Consider the following 17,941-nt stretch of genomic DNA (forward strand, 5'->3'; position numbering starts at 1 on the left):
TCCCCGGCGGAGGCTCGGCCCTAATTGGCAGCTCAGCATCCTACGAAGGTCTAGAAATTCGAACCTAGGGGCTGAACCCCGCCCGCAGTCCAACCGGGAAGAGGCGACGCAATGGGACCCGCCCCCTCCCCGCTCGGAGCTAGTTCCCGGCTCCGTGGGCGGGGCAGGGCGAAGAGGCTGACCAATAGAAGTCCGGCGCGGGGAGCGTCCGCTCGCCTATTGACCGAGCCAAGTAAACAGAGGGCGGGGCTGGGCGGGGCGGTGCCGGTGGCCCGGGAGGGGCGCAGAGTGCGCGGCGGGCGGCGGCGGCCGGGGAGGCCGGGGAGGCCCGGGAGGCCGCGGCGCGGTCAGTCGAGCCGAGCCGAGCCGAGCCGCGCCGATCGCCATCGGCCCCGGCTCTCGCGGGCGGTCCCGGCCGGCGGCGCGGCCCGGCGGGCCGGGCGGCGCTGCAGCCCATGGAGCTCGAGAACATCGTAGCGAACACGGTGCTACTCAAGGCCCGGGAAGGTGAGGCCGGGCAGGCGGGCGGCCGGGCCCGGGTGCGGGGATCGCGGGCGCGCGACCTCCGAGCTCCACGGGGCGCCCGGGCCCCAGCTCCCCCTCGTGCCCTGGAGTCTGCACCCGGACTCTTAGCGCAGGCACGAGCCCTTCCGGCCTGTCCCCCGCACCTGCCCCCGGAACCAGGGGCCCAAGAGGGGCGGGGGTCGCGCCGCGGGCGTCGCGGCGGGCGTGTGGGGGGTGATGGAGAAAGGGAAGGAAGAGGAAAAGTGGGACGTGAGCCCCAGGAGCGTGTGTCTGAGGCCTTCTAGGTGAGAGTCAGGAAGGTGCCCCACGTGCCCCAGGCCCGGATGCCCTGAACAGCGCAAAGTTGATAATCTGTAAAGATTGGAGAATGAATGAACCAAGCCTTTGCACAGACAGCCCAACCGACATGGGGAAACTTGTGGATACCTACATTACCAACAGAACCGCCACTCACTAGGGGACTCTGGACACTAAAAACGGGTGAATGGGCAACGGTTTTTGCATTCATCCAGCAAGCCGGTGACCTGTTAGGGCAGACGCACAAAGAAATAAATGGGACCGTGGTCCTGGGCTGTTGAAACTGAAAGGCCTGGCTGGGAAACCAGTCTTGTGGAATTAGTGTGCGTGCACATGGATATGCTTCCGAGTAGCGCCTTATTGCTTTCACTCCAGACGTTCACTTGCACCTGCTCTGTGAGGGTCCTGGTGACACAGTACCAGACATTAAACTCACTGCCACACTACCTCAGCGACATACTGCCCCACTCTGTCCAGGGCGCTGGGGGGAACGGACATTGAGCAAGATTCTCCCATTTAGAACTCCAGGATCATAGTGACAGTTTTCCACCTTTTGATGGGCTTCCAGGCTGAGAGAGTCGTTAGCTTCACTGTTCTGTATCAGGTTACAGGTGGGAAACTGAGGCTCAAAGCAGCCAACGACTAACCCCAGCTTACCCAGCAAGATTGTAACTGACCCAGGCTTCGGACAAAAGGTACCCAGTAGAGTCTATGGCCACCTCAGGGAAGCCCCCACCCGGTGTGGTGCAGCATCTGATGTCCTCTGCCTACTCGGTGCAGTGTCACACCCAGGGAGGTGTTGCCTGGAAATGGGATAGGCAGCCTGGGTCCCTAGTGCCCAAGGGAGGCTATCTTATCTCCTGTCCCTTATCAAGCTCAGGGGCTGGGCCTTCCTCTCAGCCTCTGGGGGCATCTGCAGATTCTGTTCTGCCTCGTCATCCAGCCAGTCAGGGAGGAGGGGTAAGGAGAGCTGGGGCCAGGCCTCACTTCCTAGGGATAGCCAATTCAGGCCTTAGGCCCCCTAAGGGCATTGCCTTGCTGGGCCAGACTCTGTGGGCACCTGTGTATAGGCTTTGTCGGATCTTGGGTGAGGCACAGGATGGCTTGGCCATAGTGGGGACCAGAGCCTCACCTAGAGGACCGTACTCTGAACTGGCTGCGACCCCCACCCCTATGCATCCCAGCAAGGCTTTTGCCCTGCTTGCTACCCCTCAACATCATCGATCATATGTGTATGTGTGTGTTCTAAGGAAAGCCTCATTGTCGTGGAGTCTTCTACCCAAGGTTCTGTTAGAATCATTTCACACAAAAGCTCACAGTTTGCAGCCAGCTTTCCAAGTTTCCAGAGACCCTAGCAGTTGGGAAACCTGTGTTATATGTATACAGTTGTGTGCTGATTCTGTTTTTGAGCCGGTCTCCCTAGATAATCTTGGCTTACACGGGACTTTCTATGTAGACCACAGGCTGGCCTCGAACTCAGAGTTCATCCTGCTTCTTCGTCGCAAGTGCTAGGATCAGAGGTCAGTTGGCTTTTAACGAATGCTAGTCATGTTAGAGGTGGGTAAGGAACTTGAATTTGGGGGTTGGGGTTGAATTCCCTCCCGCGTCATGATAAGGCTCTGAATTCGCCACTCAGACAGTTGGCTTTCTCATGAGCTTGTGGGATTTTGGTTAGGTGGGATGACCCTGGGGGCACCCTCACCTGGGTTTTCTTCCTTCCCCAGGTGCCAGAGGCACACCGGAGGGCAGGGCAGGGCAGGGTTGGGTAGAGAGGAGCCCCACAGATTGGCAGCCAGTTCTAGGACGGGATATTTGCATGTGACTTTTTGCTCTTGCCTTGATAGAGCTGGGAGGAGGGAGAGGAGGAAGTGACTTCTGGGGGAGGCCAGCGAATGGAGGCTTGGGTGAGGGACCTGGGTGGAGGGGGAGTGTGAGGAGTTCCACTTCTGGGGAGGCCTTGCCATAGGCTAGTGAGTGGAGATCTCTTGCTCACTTGCAGTGAAGCAATGGCTGTGGGGCACACAGGCACAGGCGGTGTGGCAGGGCCACCGGAGGGTTTCTCAAGGGGACACTGCAGTACTTCCTCCTTCCTCGGGGAACCCATGGGGACCCAGCCCTACCCCCCTTTCCCAGAAGTCAGCTTCTCCTACACTACTTACACTGGGTCAGGTGGAGACCCTGCTGGGGAAACTGAGGCCAGGCAAGTGAGACTGATTGCCTAAGGTTGTCAGTGAGTTGGAGCTGGGTCTTGCCTCTTTCCACAACCCCACTGAGAGGTGGACACGCAGTCTCTCCCACTCAGCTCCCTAGTGCCTCTGGCAGTCCCAGGAACACTGAGTGGTGTGGGTGATGCAGTGAAGGCCAGAAGTATGGGTTGGAGTTTCAGATTTGGGTCCCAAACACACATGTGTTCCCTCACTGACATGCTCAGTGTTCCTGCAGTGTGGGGTTTTATTTGGTTAGTTGTTTTTTGAGACCTTGCCTATATAGTCCTGGCTGTCCTGGAACTCACTATGTAGACCAGAGACCCTGCCTCTGCTCCCTGATGCTGAGACTGAAGGCATGCACCATCATCCCCAGCCTATTGTTTTTAGTTTTATTTTTCAAATTTCTAGTCCAGTTCTCCTACTCCTCACTGTTTCTGCAGGTTGGGATAGGAACTGCAGAGCATTAATCTACCTGTCAGATTTTGGATGTGTCCCAGCTGCTATTGTGGTCCCAGCAGCTGGGCAAGCATCAGGGCGAGAGTAGGGGCAGCCTGAGTGCCAGCCTTTCTAATACCACATTGCTGTGGCCAGGGAAATAGTTCTGGTGCAACACTTGGTATAAGGGGCCTGGGAGGTTGTCTAGGCTGCCCATGGTATCTCAAATCTGTCCCATGCACATAGGATCACTGGCTGGCATGCCTTGGCCTTTTAAGTGACCCCCTCCACCGTGGTGTCTTTGTCTGTCTGCTTTTTTGTTTGCTTGCTCCTCCCTCCCTCCCTCCCTCCCTCCCTCCCTCCCTCCCTCCCTCCCTCCCTCCCTTCCTTCCGTCTCTTGTCTCTGTCTCTCTCCCTCTCTCTGTCTCTCTCCCCTCCTCCAGGGTCTCATTATGTAGCCGTGGCTTTCCTGGAACTGACGTGTAGAATGTAGACCAGGGGCTGGAGATAAATGGCTTAGTGGTTAAGAGCACTTGACTACTCTTCCAGAGGTCCTGAGTTCAATTCCCAGCAACCACATGGTGACTCATTACCATCTGCAATGGGATCAGATTCCTTCTGGTGTGCATGAAGACAGAGTGCTCATACATAAAATACATGAATTAAAAAAAAAGGTGAAACCAACTTGCCAGTTGGACCACTTGCCTTTTACTAGAACATGGGTCCCGCATGCCTTTAATCTCAGGAGGCTGAGGCAGGCAGATTCTCTTGAGTTCGAGGACAGCCTTGTCTATAGAGTCCATTCCAGGACAGCCAAGGCTACACAGAGAAACCCTGTCTTGAAAAACAATGATGTGACAGACTTTGAAGATCCCCTATGGGAGGATGGGAGGGAGAGAGAACTGGGATTGCTATGTAAAATAAAATTTGTTCTTAATTTAAATAGAAAAATTTTTTTAAGTAGAAGAAATGAACAACCAAAAAGTGTAGACTAGGCTGGCCTCATCCACCTGCTTCTTGAACACTGGTGTTAAAGGTGTGCACCACCACTACCTGGCTTCTTACCTGCTTTTTTTGTTGTTGTTGTTGTTTTTCCAGACATGGTTTCTCTTTGTAATAGCTCTGGCTGTCCTGAACTCACAGAAATCCACCTGCCTCTGCCTCCTGAGCACTGTGATTAAAGGCGTGCGCCACGAACGCCCAGCTCTTGTCGATGTTCTTAACCTGCAGGGTTCCTACTGAGTGAGGGGCGTGAATGAAAACCTGAAATGTCCTCACTGTTCCTTTTGGTTCTCATCCTGGGAGCCCTTCGCGTGGGTGTCCAGAAGGACCGTGTGTGTACTGGAACTTGTGAGTGCGTGCTGGAGTGTGTGGTCGCGCAGGACCCCAGTGCGATCCGGCTCCTGGTTGTGAGTGCGGCTCCTGGTTGTGAGTGCGTGCTGGAGTGTGTGGTCGCGCAGGACCCCAGTGCGATCCGGCTCCTGGTTGTGAGTGCGTGCTGGAGTGTGTGGTCGCGCAGGACCCCAGTGCGATCCGGCTCCTGGTTGTGAGTGCGTGCTGGAGTGTGTGGTCGCGCAGGACCCCAGTGCGATCCGGCTCCTGGTTGTGAGTGCGTGCTGGAGTGTGTGGTCGCGCAGGACCCCAGTGCGATCCGGCTCCTGGTTGCTCTTGCAGGTGGTGGTGGGAATCGAAAAGGCAAAAGCAAGAAATGGCGCCAGATGCTGCAGTTCCCGCACATCAGCCAGTGTGAGGAGCTGCGACTCAGCCTTGGTGAGGCGTAGGTGACGCCCCGCACTGCCAGAGCGGACTGGGGGTCTGCCCGTGAGGACCTTTCCAGACCTTGCCCTGGGTCACAGGGCACCGTGGGGGAGGGTGTGTCCGGTGCCCAGAAAGGCTGAGATTACTTGATCAGCCCAGTTTCACTTCCTGGGTTTGGAAAGGGTGGAGAGCAGAGCCTCAGTACTGACTGGTGTCGGTGGAGTGGGCACGGGCAGGCGGAGGCGGGGCGGGGCTGCAGGAAGGAAGGCAGCCTGGGGCCAACAGTTTGGAACGCCAGGCCTGTGCTTATGAGCCTCATCCGGGCCAGAGCTGAGGGCACCCATCTAAGCTAGAGCAGTGTGATCTGGGTATTTCTAGAAGGGTTCCCATTCCCATTCCTGTTTCCTGGGGGAGGATCTGAGCAGTACCCAAGGTGTCCCAGGCCCCTGCTGATGGCTGCATGTGGGTAAAATGTGCCCCGCTTGGGAAGGAGCCCAGCTGAGAGCAGCGGAAGCCACAGCTTCCTCTCACACTTTCGCCAGGCAGGCAGCAGGTGTAGATTTGGGCTGGGCTGGGCTGGGCTGGGCCGGAACCACACAAGACCACACCCAACCCCAGAACTGTGACATGCTACTCTGAATCAGGGACCTAGCCTCTGGAGTCCAGACTCCTGGCTCTGTGCCACAGAGTTGAATTAATCAACCTCTCTGGGTCCCATAACCCCCAAGGTACATTGGGGTGTCAGTGGTGCCTGCCTGAGGATTGCAATGAGGGTTCTGAAGGGGGTAATGGCTACGACCACTCTTGGGCCTCGAAGTTAGTGGATCCCAGATGTGGGGGTGTAAACCAGAGTGCCCCGCCAAAGATTTCTGAGTCTGTGACCCAGCAGCTCCCCTGTTGGCCTGCAGAGCGTGACTACCACAGCCTTTGTGAGCGTCAGCCCATTGGGCGTCTGTTATTTCGTGAGTTCTGCGCCACGAGGCCTGAGCTGACCCGCTGTACTGCCTTCCTGGATGGGGTGGTGAGTGTCCCGCCCCGCCAGGGCCCAACCCAGCACTGGGGGCCGGCAGAGCTCCTGGCCACCCCCCCCACTGTCACTCCTCCTGGCCACTGCCCCTCCCCCCTCCCCGTCTGTCTGTCACTCCTCCTGGCCACCCCCCCTCACTCCTCCTAGCCGCAAGCTTCTTTGCTTCTTGCCCTGCAGGCTGAGTATGAAGTGACCCCAGATGAGAAACGGAAGGCATGTGGGCGGCGACTAATGCAGAATTTTCTGAGCCACACGGTGAGTGAGCTGTGATGGAGAGTGACCATAGCCCGGGCAGTGACGTCAGGCAGAGGAGTGACCACAGCCTGGGCAGCAAGTGCCTTGGACCTGTTCCAGGCAGCACCATGGGCACGGAGCCCAGGGATTTGGCTGAGCTCGGGTCAGGCAGCCTGCCAGTGGCTGTCTTACCCTGTCTCGAGAGGGAGGGGGGAAGGGAGTTCAGCAAAGAGACAGCCAGTGCACTACCCAGCCACAGCCGCCCTTGGCACCCACAGACGGCTGGCAGTGTTGCCTTGGGAGCAGGCAGCTGTCCGAGGAAGCCCTCTGCATTGACCCGTCTGTGGTCTGTCCTTAGGGTCCTGACCTCATCCCTGACGTCCCCCGACAGCTGGTGAGTAACTGTGCCCAGCGGCTGGAGCAGGGACCCTGCAAGGACCTCTTCCAGGAGCTGACCCGGTGAGGCCCCATGCCCACACATCCGGAATTGAGCTAGGGAATGGGGCTGGTCAGCTCCTCTCCCTGTCCTTTGTGTGTCAGTGTGGTCGTGAGGAGATGGTAAGGGACAAGGGAGTCGCTGTGTGGGCTGATCAGACATGCGATGGGAGCCTGGGCCTCCGGGCCGAGATTGGGCTTGCTGGGGACTTACCCTGTGGGCCGGTCCCTTCTCAACAGGCTGACCCACGAGTACCTGAGCATGGGCCCCTTTGCTGACTACCTCGACAGCATCTACTTCAACCGGTTTCTGCAGTGGAAGTGGCTGGAAAGGTGCGCTCCTCCAGGGCCAGACTGGGGTGGCCAAGGTGGGGGTTTCCTTGTGGGAACACCTGCTCAAATGTTTGTTTCTTGGACTGTTGTCTCTAGGCAGCCGGTGACCAAAAACACCTTTAGGCAATACCGCGTCCTGGGCAAAGGTGGCTTTGGGGAGGTGAGTGGCCGCCTGATGCCTTTGCACAGTACACTAGATGGGGTACAACAGACTTGGACCCTCCCACCTCAGCAAGAGCATGGCTGACCCTCATGTGTTCCTGTCCACCCTGGCTACAGGTGTGTGCCTGCCAGGTTCGGGCAACAGGCAAGATGTACGCATGCAAGAAACTGGAGAAGAAACGAATCAAGAAGCGGAAAGGGGAGGCCATGGCGCTCAATGAGAAGCAGATCCTGGAAAAAGTGAACAGTAGGTTTGTAGTAAGTACACAAGGAGTCCCTTCCCTTTGTCACACTGTTGTCTGCGTTCCCCACCCACTGGCTGAAGTCCCTCCCTGTTGCCAAAGGGACTGCGCTGCCCTGTCCCTTCCTGCCCTGGCAGTGCCTGAGAAGGTGGAGTGCTATTCCAGGTCAGGGAGCCTGCTGAGCCCGGAGGGGTGGCACACAGGATTGTTTGGGTGGCTGCCATGAGCACACACACGTGCGTACACACACACACACACACACACACACACACGTGCGTACACACACACACGTGCGTACACACACACACACACACACACACACACACACACACACACACACACGGGGAGAACGCCCAGGCATCCCCCGCAGCTCCTCCTGAAGGTTTTTCTCCTGAGCACAGGTGAGCTTAGCCTACGCCTATGAGACGAAGGATGCACTGTGCCTCGTGCTGACATTGATGAATGGAGGTGACCTCAAGTTCCACATCTACCACATGGGCCAGGCTGGCTTCCCTGAGGCACGTGCTGTCTTCTATGCTGCCGAGATCTGCTGTGGCCTGGAGGATCTGCACCGGGAGCGCATTGTCTACAGGTGGGGCTGAGCTTCTTGGAAGGCTGTTCCAGGACTTGGTCCTTCCTGGGCAGGGGCAGCAGTGATGTAGAGCAGCGGCAGCTAAGGCTGACTATCATGCTTGACGGTTCGGCACAGGATAGCGTGTGGAGGTCTGTCTAACCACAAGCCAGCACTGACTCCAGGCACACACTTACCCGCATTCGCTGACACGTGTGAATTCTGATTTTTGTCACCCTTCTCTGTGTGACCTTGAGCGAGTCAGCTCCATGCTTCCCACATGAACTCTCTTTCTGGGAGAGCATCATTCCTGCCTTGCAGGTGGGCTCAGTAGTAGAGAGCTGTGGTTATGGGTGACGCTTTCGTCTGAGCCTCACAACGGGCCTCTGAGGGGATGGAAGAGTAGCCTCATGTGACTGAGAAGGTAGAGTTGGCCACCAGGGGAAGGGAGCTTCAACATCAGGGGTGAAGGAGTCCAAGGATGATCTCCAGGGATCCCCTCCCCCAGATGGGTCCCCCCCCACTGGGTGGGAGTCCTCACTTTGGATTGGAGCCACTTCTCACTTCCCTAGAAAGTTCCAGAAGTTCTGGCTCTGGAGGGCCTTACCCTGCTCCCCCGAATTGTCTGTATTCGTGGGAGAGCAGGGCTCTTCTCCCCTGGCAGCAAACGAGCCCTTCAACTTGCATACCTGATCCCAGCAAACACTGGAGCTAGGAGAGACTGGCTCTGGCTTCCTGGAAAACGGCAGCATCTGACGGTACCTTTTGTCTCCCATAGGGACCTAAAGCCAGAGAACATCCTGCTGGATGACCATGGTGGGTGAGAAGGCCCAGGTGGGAGGGATGCGATGGGAAGGCCTGGCCTATCAGTGAACCCACCTACTTCAACGCCCCTACCCAGGCCACATCCGTATCTCTGACCTGGGACTGGCTGTGCATGTGCCTGAGGGCCAGACCATCAAAGGCCGTGTGGGCACTGTGGGCTACATGGGTAAGTCCCTTTGACCTAGTACACCAGTCTCCTAGTCTCCTTGCTGCCTGGGCCTGGCCTCCCCCTGCTGTATCTGGGTGGGGACACCTCAGGGAGTAGGTAGCCCATGCCAGCACTGCTACTGCTATTATTTTGTGGATCAGGAGACCAAGACTTAGCCAGGTCCAATCATTATAAATGCCTGCCAGTCATTTGCTGGACACTTACTGAGCACCTGGGGGAGCGGGCCCTGTTGGAGTAAAGGTTAAGAGAACCAAATGTATCCATGGCCATTGTCCCCTGCAGCAACCCATGCTTGGAATAACATGGCCACCAGAGACAGGCAGTAGAGGCCTAGCATGTGGACTGTGTGACATAGTGTAGGCCCCGTCTTGGGCTTCAGTCTTTCAGCCTCTGTTTCTACTGTGAAGCCTCCTCAGAGCTGGCTCCTGGAGGAGCAGGTGGGAGACACCAGCAAATGGGTCTTTCCATCCCCTGAGAAATCCAGAAGTTACTAATCGGTCGCTACATGGTCCTGATTTTGTCTACATTAATTGTGAAGTTGAATTGTTTTTAGAATAATATAAATCGGTTGCCAACATTTAATAAGCCAAACAATCTCATGTTAAAAAAAGTGCTGGGGCTCTGGGCTGGGTGTGTTTGACGTAGCTCATGGGGTACTTGCCTGACCTGTGTGGTCCTGTGTTCAAAAACTCCAGCACCGAAAACAAAGAACAATTGGTTCTTGAAAAACAAAACAGAAAACCCAGAACAGTCGGCCTTGGGGACGCTTGGAGTGACTCTCACCCCCTTCAGGGCCACATCAGCTTGCATTGATGACACGTGGTTTCTTATGCGGCTGAGGCCCCTGCCTTGCCAGTGGGTGTTTGAACTGATCCCCTGCGTTTTGCTTCTGGGGCTTAGGGGCTCCGTTCCTCACTACGCACCCAGCCCTGACTCGTGTTCCCCTGCCCAGCTCCGGAGGTGGTAAAAAATGAGCGGTACACGTTCAGTCCTGACTGGTGGGCGCTCGGCTGCCTCCTGTTTGAGATGATTGCAGGCCAGTCTCCGTTCCAGCAGAGGAAGAAGAAGATCAAGCGGGAGGAAGTAGAGAGGCTGGTCAAGGAGGTCCCCGAGGAGTACTCAGAGCACTTTTCCCCCCAGGCGCGCTCCCTCTGTTCTCAGGTACGAGCTGTAGGCTTGCCTGGCCGGGCTGGAGCTGGGGACCCCTCAGCCATTCAAAGGTACCCCAGCCACCTCTGCCCTGCTACAGCTTCTCAGTAAGGACCCTGCTGAGCGCCTGGGATGCCGTGGAGGTGGTGCCCGGGAGGTAAAGGAGCACCCCCTTTTTAAGAGACTGAATTTCAAGCGGCTGGGAGCTGGAATGCTGGAACCACCTTTTAAGCCTGATGTAAGTCCTACTCACCCTTGTTAATGACCTGGACAAGCCAGGATGCAGGGGGCTGTGGAGCAGTGGCCAGGTCACTTTCTGTGCAGATTTTGGAAAACCCATCTAATGGTTTGGGCTGCCCTCTAAAAAGTCTGTGTATGAGTGTTTGTGTATGTGTGCATGTGTGCACATAGTGTGCGCTTTAGTACAGTTGGGACGAGTGGGGACATGGGGATGCCCCAGGAGCAGTACAGGACCTTGATTCCTGTCTGTTCTGTGATTGGTTAGTCTTCGGTGGCAGGCATCTTTTCCCAGGGAGTGGCCTAGTAGCTCAGGCTCACATCTCAGCTAGCCTGCAACCCAGTGGACAGAGAGCAACTCTTGTTCAAGAACTTGAGATAAAACTCTGAAACTGTTTGCTGAAGAGACTCACAGGACACTTGGATCACATGCCTTCCGGCCCAATGGGAAATTGCCTCCTTCCCACTGGTTTGTGGAGACTGGGTCCACTTGGTGGTTGTCAACCACATGTGTTTATACATTTAACAAATACTTGCCAAAAGCCTTGGAGAAACCCTACCTCAAAAAATCAAAAAACGAAAAAAACAACAACAACAAATACTTGAATTCCGTGTATGTCAGGCCTTGAGATAATGAGGTCCACGGAGCCAGGCCTAGCCTTATGCTCTAATGGAGACACCAAAATAACCAGCAACAAGGAGAGCTTTGGGGTGGTCCTGAGAGCTGGGGGAAAGAGAGTAGGCTAGGAAGGCAGCTGTAAGGGGTGTAGTCTCTTTAGACAGGATACTCTCTGAGAAGCTGCTGCGTAAGTAGAATTGAGGAGAGAATCATGCCAAGGTCTGAGGACATGAGCATTCCAGGCAGGCACTGTAGCCCCGGAGCCTGGGGATGTGGAACAGCATCTATGAGGCCAATGTGACTAGAACCGTATGTGCAGAGTGGGAACCATGCCATGTTCTAAGGGTGGCAGGATGCCTTTTGGGGGTTCACCCTGATGTGAGGTGTGGGAGTGGGGCATAGAGGAGATGAGAGCCAGGGAGGGGCCTGAGCGATGGCTCTCCTGGTAGACCTCACCCACCGAGAGGTCGAGCACTGTCAGTGAGCTGACACTTGAACCCAGCAGGTCCGACTTTATCTGCTGCCTCAGGCTGGAGCTGCTGTTCCAGTTAATTCTCACTCTCTCTGCTGCTCCCCTCACCCGGAAACAGTCACTGCCTGCCATTGTTCAAATAAAGTCAGGGTCTTGGAGCTTAACGTCACACTGCCTGCCATTGTTCTAATAAAGTCAGGGGCTTGGAACTTAACGTTAGAAACAGTAGAAGAAAAAGCAAGCCCAACAACACTTTTTTATGATTTATTTATTATGTGTACAGTATTCTGTCTGCATGTATGTCTGCAGGCCAGAAGAGGGCATCAAATCTTATTACAGATGGGTCTGAGCTGCCATGTGTTTGGTTGCTGAGAATTGAACTCAGGACCTCTGGAAGAGCAGTAAGTGCTCTTAACCTCTGAGCCATCTTTCCAGTCCTGTGGATTTTGTTTTGTTGTTTTTTTTTTTTTTTAAGTCTGCATGTGTATCTCTGTGGGTATATGAATTCAGGAGTCTGTGGAGGCCAGAGGTGTCAGATCCCCTGGGAGAGCAGTGCAAGCTTTTAACCTCTGTGCAAGCACTTGACTGTGTTTTTGTTGTTGTTGTTTTTGGTTTGGTTTTTGGTTTTTTTTGAGACAGGGTTTCTCTGTGGCTTTGGAGGCTGTCCTGGAACTCACTCTGTAGACCAGGCTGGTCTCGAACTCACAGAGATCCACTTGCCTCTGCCTCCCGAGTGCTGGGATTAAAGGCGTGCACCTGGCCTAGACTGTTTTTGGTTGTTGTTTTGTTTTTGGGGGGGACATGCTTTCTCTGTGTAGCCCTGGCTGTCCTGGAACTCACTCTGTAGACCACGCTGGCCTTAAATTCAGAGATCCACCTGCCTGTGCCCCGAGTGCTGTGACTAAAGGCGTGTGCTTTCATGCCCAGCTGACAATACATTTTTAACAACTATTGGGATTCACAGCTAACCCATGTAAAGTCTGCAGTTCAATTGAGAGTCATGTGATTATCACATAAAGTCAGAGTGTTTTCACCAGGCTCCAGAACCAAAACAAAGCTTATGCCCATTAGGTTAGGGTTCAGAGCTCTTAATTCCAGCATTTGGGAGATATAAGAATGGAGACCTCTAGCCAGGCGTTGGTGGCGCATGCCTTTAATCCCATCACTCAGGAGGCAGAGGCAGGTGGATCTCTGTGAGTTCGAGGCCAGCCTGGTCTACAGAGTGAGTTCCAGGACAGCCTCCAAAGCCACAGAGAAACCCTGTCTCGAAAAACCAAAAAAAAAAAAATATGCCATTCATTTTTAAAAGCTGAATAATATTCTATTACGTGGATATAAATTTTATTCATAGTGGACATGAGGGTATTTTGGGGGGGTAGGGCTATCAGGAATAATGCTATCTAATTTTGAGATGAGGTCCCGTTGTGTGACTTTTGCAGTTTGGAACTGGAACGCGCAGACTCGAGCATTCTCTCCGCCTCAGTACATGTATTGATGTAAAATTATAGTCATATATGTTATATCTTGTGGGGAGCTCCGGGCTTTTCCAGGATGGTCACGATAGTGTGTGTATCAGTAGGTAGGTTGGTAGAGAGTGTGTGTGCTGGGCATGGAACCCAGGGCTCAGACATACTGAGATGTGCTCTGCACCTCTAGCCCCGTGACAGTGTTTTCATCGACTTCCTTTGTGGTAAGATTTTGATAGCATTGTAGAGATAGAAAAGAAGTGACCTTCAAATGCAGAGGCCAGCTCCCAGGAGGAACTGGGAAGTTGTTGGGAGAAACATTCCAGTACTGGGCATTCTAGAGTGGAGACCCCTCCAGTCCCTATAGGGAGCAGTACTCCCCTTCCCACCCCGGCCCTAGCCACATACCCCGGCATTCCCGTACAAGCTGCCTAGCAGCGGGCCTGCCTGTGCACAGCCTCCTCCAGTCACTGCACAGCCAAGGGTCATGGCCCTAGGCTACAGAGGTGAAAAGTGCCTCAGAAATAAGGGGGTGCTGGGCTGAGCATGCATGCGGCATCCTGCTGCTCTCCCTGTCAAGGAGCTGCAGGTATAAGGGCAGATCCAGGTCAATGGTGGCTGAGATGGAGGCCTCCTGACTGCTCCCTCTGTCACCCCCAGCCCCAGGCTATTTACTGCAAGGATGTTCTGGACATCGAGCAGTTCTCTACAGTTAAAGGTGTGGATCTGGAGCCCACCGATCAAGACTTCTACCACAAGTTTGCCACGGGCAGTGTGTCCATCCCCTGGCAGAATGAGGTAGGGACTACCCTGCAGGTGGGTGGGTTCCCGGGGGGCATCCCTGGGGCCCCCCTCACAGCTGCCTGTTCCTGGGTAGATGGTGGAGACTGAGTGCTTCCAGGAACTGAATGTCTTTCGGCTGGATGGGTCAGTTCCCCCAGACCTGGACTGGAAGGGCCAGCCACCTGCACCCCCCAAGAAGGGACTGCTGCAGAGACTCTTCAGTCGCCAGGTAAGGCCTGTGCGAGGCTACCCTGTGCCCTACCTGCTCCATGGGGACAGTGGGTGGGAGGCAGGGCTGGTGTCCCTACACTGGGAGTGAGCGTCCTCCAGCCCTTCCTGAGGTGCCTCGTTCCTGCCTGTCCCCCACGCCTGGCTGGTCTCATGGCCTCTTTTCTCTTTCCAGAGGTGAGCAGTGTGGGCTCCTCATGGGGTGGCCTTGCTGCCTGACCGTGGGGAGCCCCAGGCAGCCCTTCCATGGCAGAGGCGAGATGTAGGAGAAAGAAGTCTGGTGCCCTCCTTACCCGCTCCCTCCCCGCTGCTCGCTTCCCCGCTCCCTGACCCCTTCAAGCTGCTAACCCTACTTAGCATCTGCCTCCCCTGCCCGAGTCTGTCCAGGGGATGGACAAAGGCCTTGCTCGGCAGATCTGGGAGATCCCTAGCCTTACTTCAATCTGTCGCTGAGAAGCTGTACCCTGACACCACCCGTGTTTGACCCGAGCTGCTACTCTAAAACTTGTGGGGTCCCCACAGCCCCTTTCTGGGCATGGTACTGGCCGTGGTCAGCCTTCATGGTGACTAACAGCACCCGCTGTGCCTCTCTCCCTTCATGTCTCCCCTGTCCCTCCAGGATTGCTGTGGAAACTGCAGCGACAGTGAGGAAGAGCTCCCCACCCGCCTCTAGTCCCCAGGCAGAGGCCCCCACCGGTGGTTGGCGGTAGCAGCTACTCTCAGTGACGTTTACAGTTTTGCACAGTGGTGATCCCCATTGTCCACTCAAGCTGTGGCCTGGGGAACACAGCCGGAACTGTCCCCAGTGTCCTCAACCCCGGCCCAGCTGAGTTTGACAAGGCCTGGGCCATCTTGGGACAAAGGTGCGTCCCTTCGCTCTTCTCTGTGGAGCTCGGGGCTCTGTGTATTTATGTATTTGTACGAATGTATATAGCTACCAGAGCGTTCTTAATTCCACCCTGGACCTGGCACCCCAGGGCACCTCGCCCTGCCTGGAAGAGCCAGGAGCTGGCAGAGGAGCCAGTGCCAAACTAGGCTTCCTGGCTGAGTCCAGATGAGCAGAGTCAGGCCAGGTGAGACCTCTGACCCCAGCGTTGCACCGGTCACCACAACCTCCAATGAGACCTGTGCCTGCCTCCCATGGACTTGGGTCACCACCTTCTGGCTGCCCAGTGCTGCCGCTTTTTCTCAGCATTTGTCAGAGCTGGAAATGGGGGCTGGGTATCCTGTAGGCCTGGACCACAGTGTAACCACAGACTGAACTGCCTGGGACCCATCAGACCACAAGAAGGGTCACCTGCCTTCCAGCTCCCAGAGCACATTACTCCTTATTTCTGGGTCGTGTCCTGAAGATACATTTTTTTCAGAAGTACCCCAGCATAGGCCATAGGAGGGGTTAGAATTAACCCTCCAACATTCCAGAATCCCTCATAAAAGTAGACATGTGCCCAGCAATAATCCAACCTTCATTTTGTGTGCCTGGTGGGGGTGGGGCTGATTGTATCAGTGAAGAGGGTAGGGTACGACCCTAGCCCTGGCATGTCCCAGACTGAGGGCTGACCTGATGCTATTGTCAGGACAACATGGGACCATAAAGCCCTGGCTTTTCCATATTTAAAGCCAATGTAAGCTGCCGCGTGTCTGTGTGTGAATACAGTCTGAGCACAAGCCTGGCCAGCCCCTCTGCTTGTCTCTCTTTTCAATCATTTCTGGGGTTTCAAGGATTCTCCTGTTTTCTTGGCCCAGTCAGAAGGGATTGAGAGGGACCTGGAGTGGGCTAAGGCTGCCCTAGCCCATGAGTCCTCAGGACTTTGCAGGCAGGTGGGAGCTGTTGTGAGAAACACCAGCCCTGAGGCAGTGTCAACTTGGCCTGCTGTGTGTCCGCCCTGATGTGACACATGTGTGACTCCAGCTGTTTCTCTTGTGGGTGACCAAGGAGGATCTTGGTGATTTGAGTGTGTGGAGGGAATAGGAGAGACCAGCCACTTGAATTGCAGAGTTTTCTGAAATTTGTGACTACCAGGTCCTGAAGCAGCCACCAGAAGAGAGGAATTAGCAAGATCGTTTGGGGAGGGAAGGAGATTTCCTATGCAAATGTTGGGGGGCAAGAGCTGTTTAACAACAAAATTCTCCAAGGCCTTGCAAACTCCTCTCAGGGGCTTGAGCTTCCCAAGAGTCCCTGGGACCACCTTGCTTGTGAGCTGTGGACATGACAGCCAGGGCTACACAGCGTAGTCTGGCAATTGCTGAAGCTGATTCTGCCTAGGCCCTGCTGGTCTGAGGATGCCAGTTTCCTTGCATATCAGCTACTAGAATCTATGAAACAACCTGGGAGTCCATCGATGATCCCCTGCTGGCCCAGAATTCACTACGTAGCTAAGCTAGGCTGGCCACAAACTTGATTCTTCTGGCCTTCCTGTGCAACGTTAGGATTACATGTATATGCCATCACACCGATCGGTGCGGACACGTCTTTTCAGCAGGGGCCTCCTTGCACGCACAGTGTTTGCTGATTAATGCGTCTGTCCGTACGAAGGAGATAAGGGGCTTGTGAAGCAGTTTTCATTGGGTAGAAAGAAAGCCAGATGAATGAAAGGTATGCAAGGTGAGTGGGTACCAGGCAGTGCCATGGAATACTTTGCCTGCTACTGGATACAGAGCCTTCCATATCCTTTGGGCTAGGAGGCATCCAGGGAACTCCTCTAAGGTTAGGCTAACCTGAAATCCTTCGTGAACTGTCCCAACAAGACCGTCAAACAGCCAGCCCTGTGGTGAGAACTAGACCCATGTGGAGAGGAGGTCCCAGCCAGCTTGGAGCTAATTTGGCAGGCAGGGAGACTTGGGAACAGTCACGTTCAGTGTGATCAGCATTGTGGTAGAGGGTTGTAGAGGGCTAAGACTTAGTGGACAACATTAAGCGGTAGTCCCTTAACCCCAAATGTGCTGGAGTTGATACTCCCCAGGGCAAGGCCAGCTGTGCCCACCAAATGGATGATGGACTTGGGCAGCCATCTTTGAAAGCTATGCTCTGTGTGAACTCTACTATTGATTGGGAGTGTCCCACAAGGGTTTTGACTGGGTGTATTTTAAGGACCTGCCCGCCATGTAAAAAACCACTGCAACATAACTTTGACAAGCCATTCTCTGGTATTTCTATCCATGTGCATTGGACAGTGCTGGCCTTTTTTGTATACACACCACACACGTGGACTAGGTTGGGAGTGCGGGAGGTGCTGTCCTGTGGTGGTGCACACCTTTAATTCCAGCACTGGGGATGCAGGAGCAGGAGAACTTCTGAGTTCAAGGCCAGCCTGGTCTACAAGGGGCTTCCAGCATAGCCATGGGTACACAGAGAAACCTGGTCTTGAAAAACTAAAAAATATGGGCTGCTTGTGGGTGTAGCTCAGTGGCAGAAGTGTTTTTCTAGCATGTGTGAGAGGCCTGGGTTTGATCCCTGAACTGTGAGGAAAAAAACACCATCTCAGACAAAAGGACCCCTGCTAGTTCCTCACATGAGGGTATGACTACCAGAAGCAAGGTTCCCCCACTGCTGGTCTTGGCATCCTTGAGTCTAACTCTCTAAGTGTCTGGAATCCTAGTGGCCGCATAGAAATGTGTTCAGTGTACCTTGGAACAAGTTTTGTTAGCTGCTAACCCTTGATGGCACCCAGGGGTAGTTGCAGGCAATGATTATCCCCTTGAACCCTGGGTGTCCATGTTCAAAGGAAGGGACTGAACACTGAATCTGGAGTACACTTCCTTTCTCA

At 54.8% G+C, this 17,941-nt stretch overlaps 1 protein-coding gene across 4 annotated transcripts; it reads left to right on the plus strand.

Annotated features, from left to right (window-relative positions):
• The first annotated feature begins 359 nt into the window (after positions 1-359).
• Positions 360-15,847, plus strand: Grk6 (G protein-coupled receptor kinase 6). 4 transcript variants are annotated; one of them, XM_005078361.4, is made up of 16 exons: positions 360-507; positions 5,139-5,234; positions 6,131-6,243; positions 6,427-6,504; positions 6,842-6,942; positions 7,159-7,251; positions 7,348-7,411; positions 7,531-7,671; positions 8,057-8,247; positions 9,005-9,042; positions 9,128-9,217; positions 10,173-10,381; positions 10,470-10,607; positions 13,824-13,961; positions 14,041-14,175; positions 14,794-15,847. In XM_005078361.4, the coding sequence occupies exons 1-16, from the start codon at positions 456-458 to the stop codon at positions 14,845-14,847; spliced, it is 1,731 nt and encodes a 576-aa protein (XP_005078418.1). In that variant the 5' UTR covers positions 360-455; the 3' UTR covers positions 14,848-15,847. The 4 variants fall into 4 exon arrangements, with proteins under 4 accessions (XP_005078418.1, XP_040611968.1, XP_005078419.2 ...); XM_040756034.1 differs by lacking the exon at positions 360-507 and adding an exon at positions 2,324-2,342 and having other exon boundaries at positions 14,792-15,847; XM_005078362.4 differs by lacking the exon at positions 360-507 and having other exon boundaries at positions 14,350-15,847.
• The last annotated feature ends 2,094 nt before the right edge of the window (positions 15,848-17,941 follow it).

The sequence above is a fragment of the Mesocricetus auratus genome, unplaced genomic scaffold (assembly GCF_017639785.1).
Source record: "Mesocricetus auratus isolate SY011 unplaced genomic scaffold, BCM_Maur_2.0 Super-Scaffold_100013, whole genome shotgun sequence".
NCBI classification, from domain to species: domain Eukaryota; kingdom Metazoa; phylum Chordata; class Mammalia; order Rodentia; family Cricetidae; genus Mesocricetus; species Mesocricetus auratus.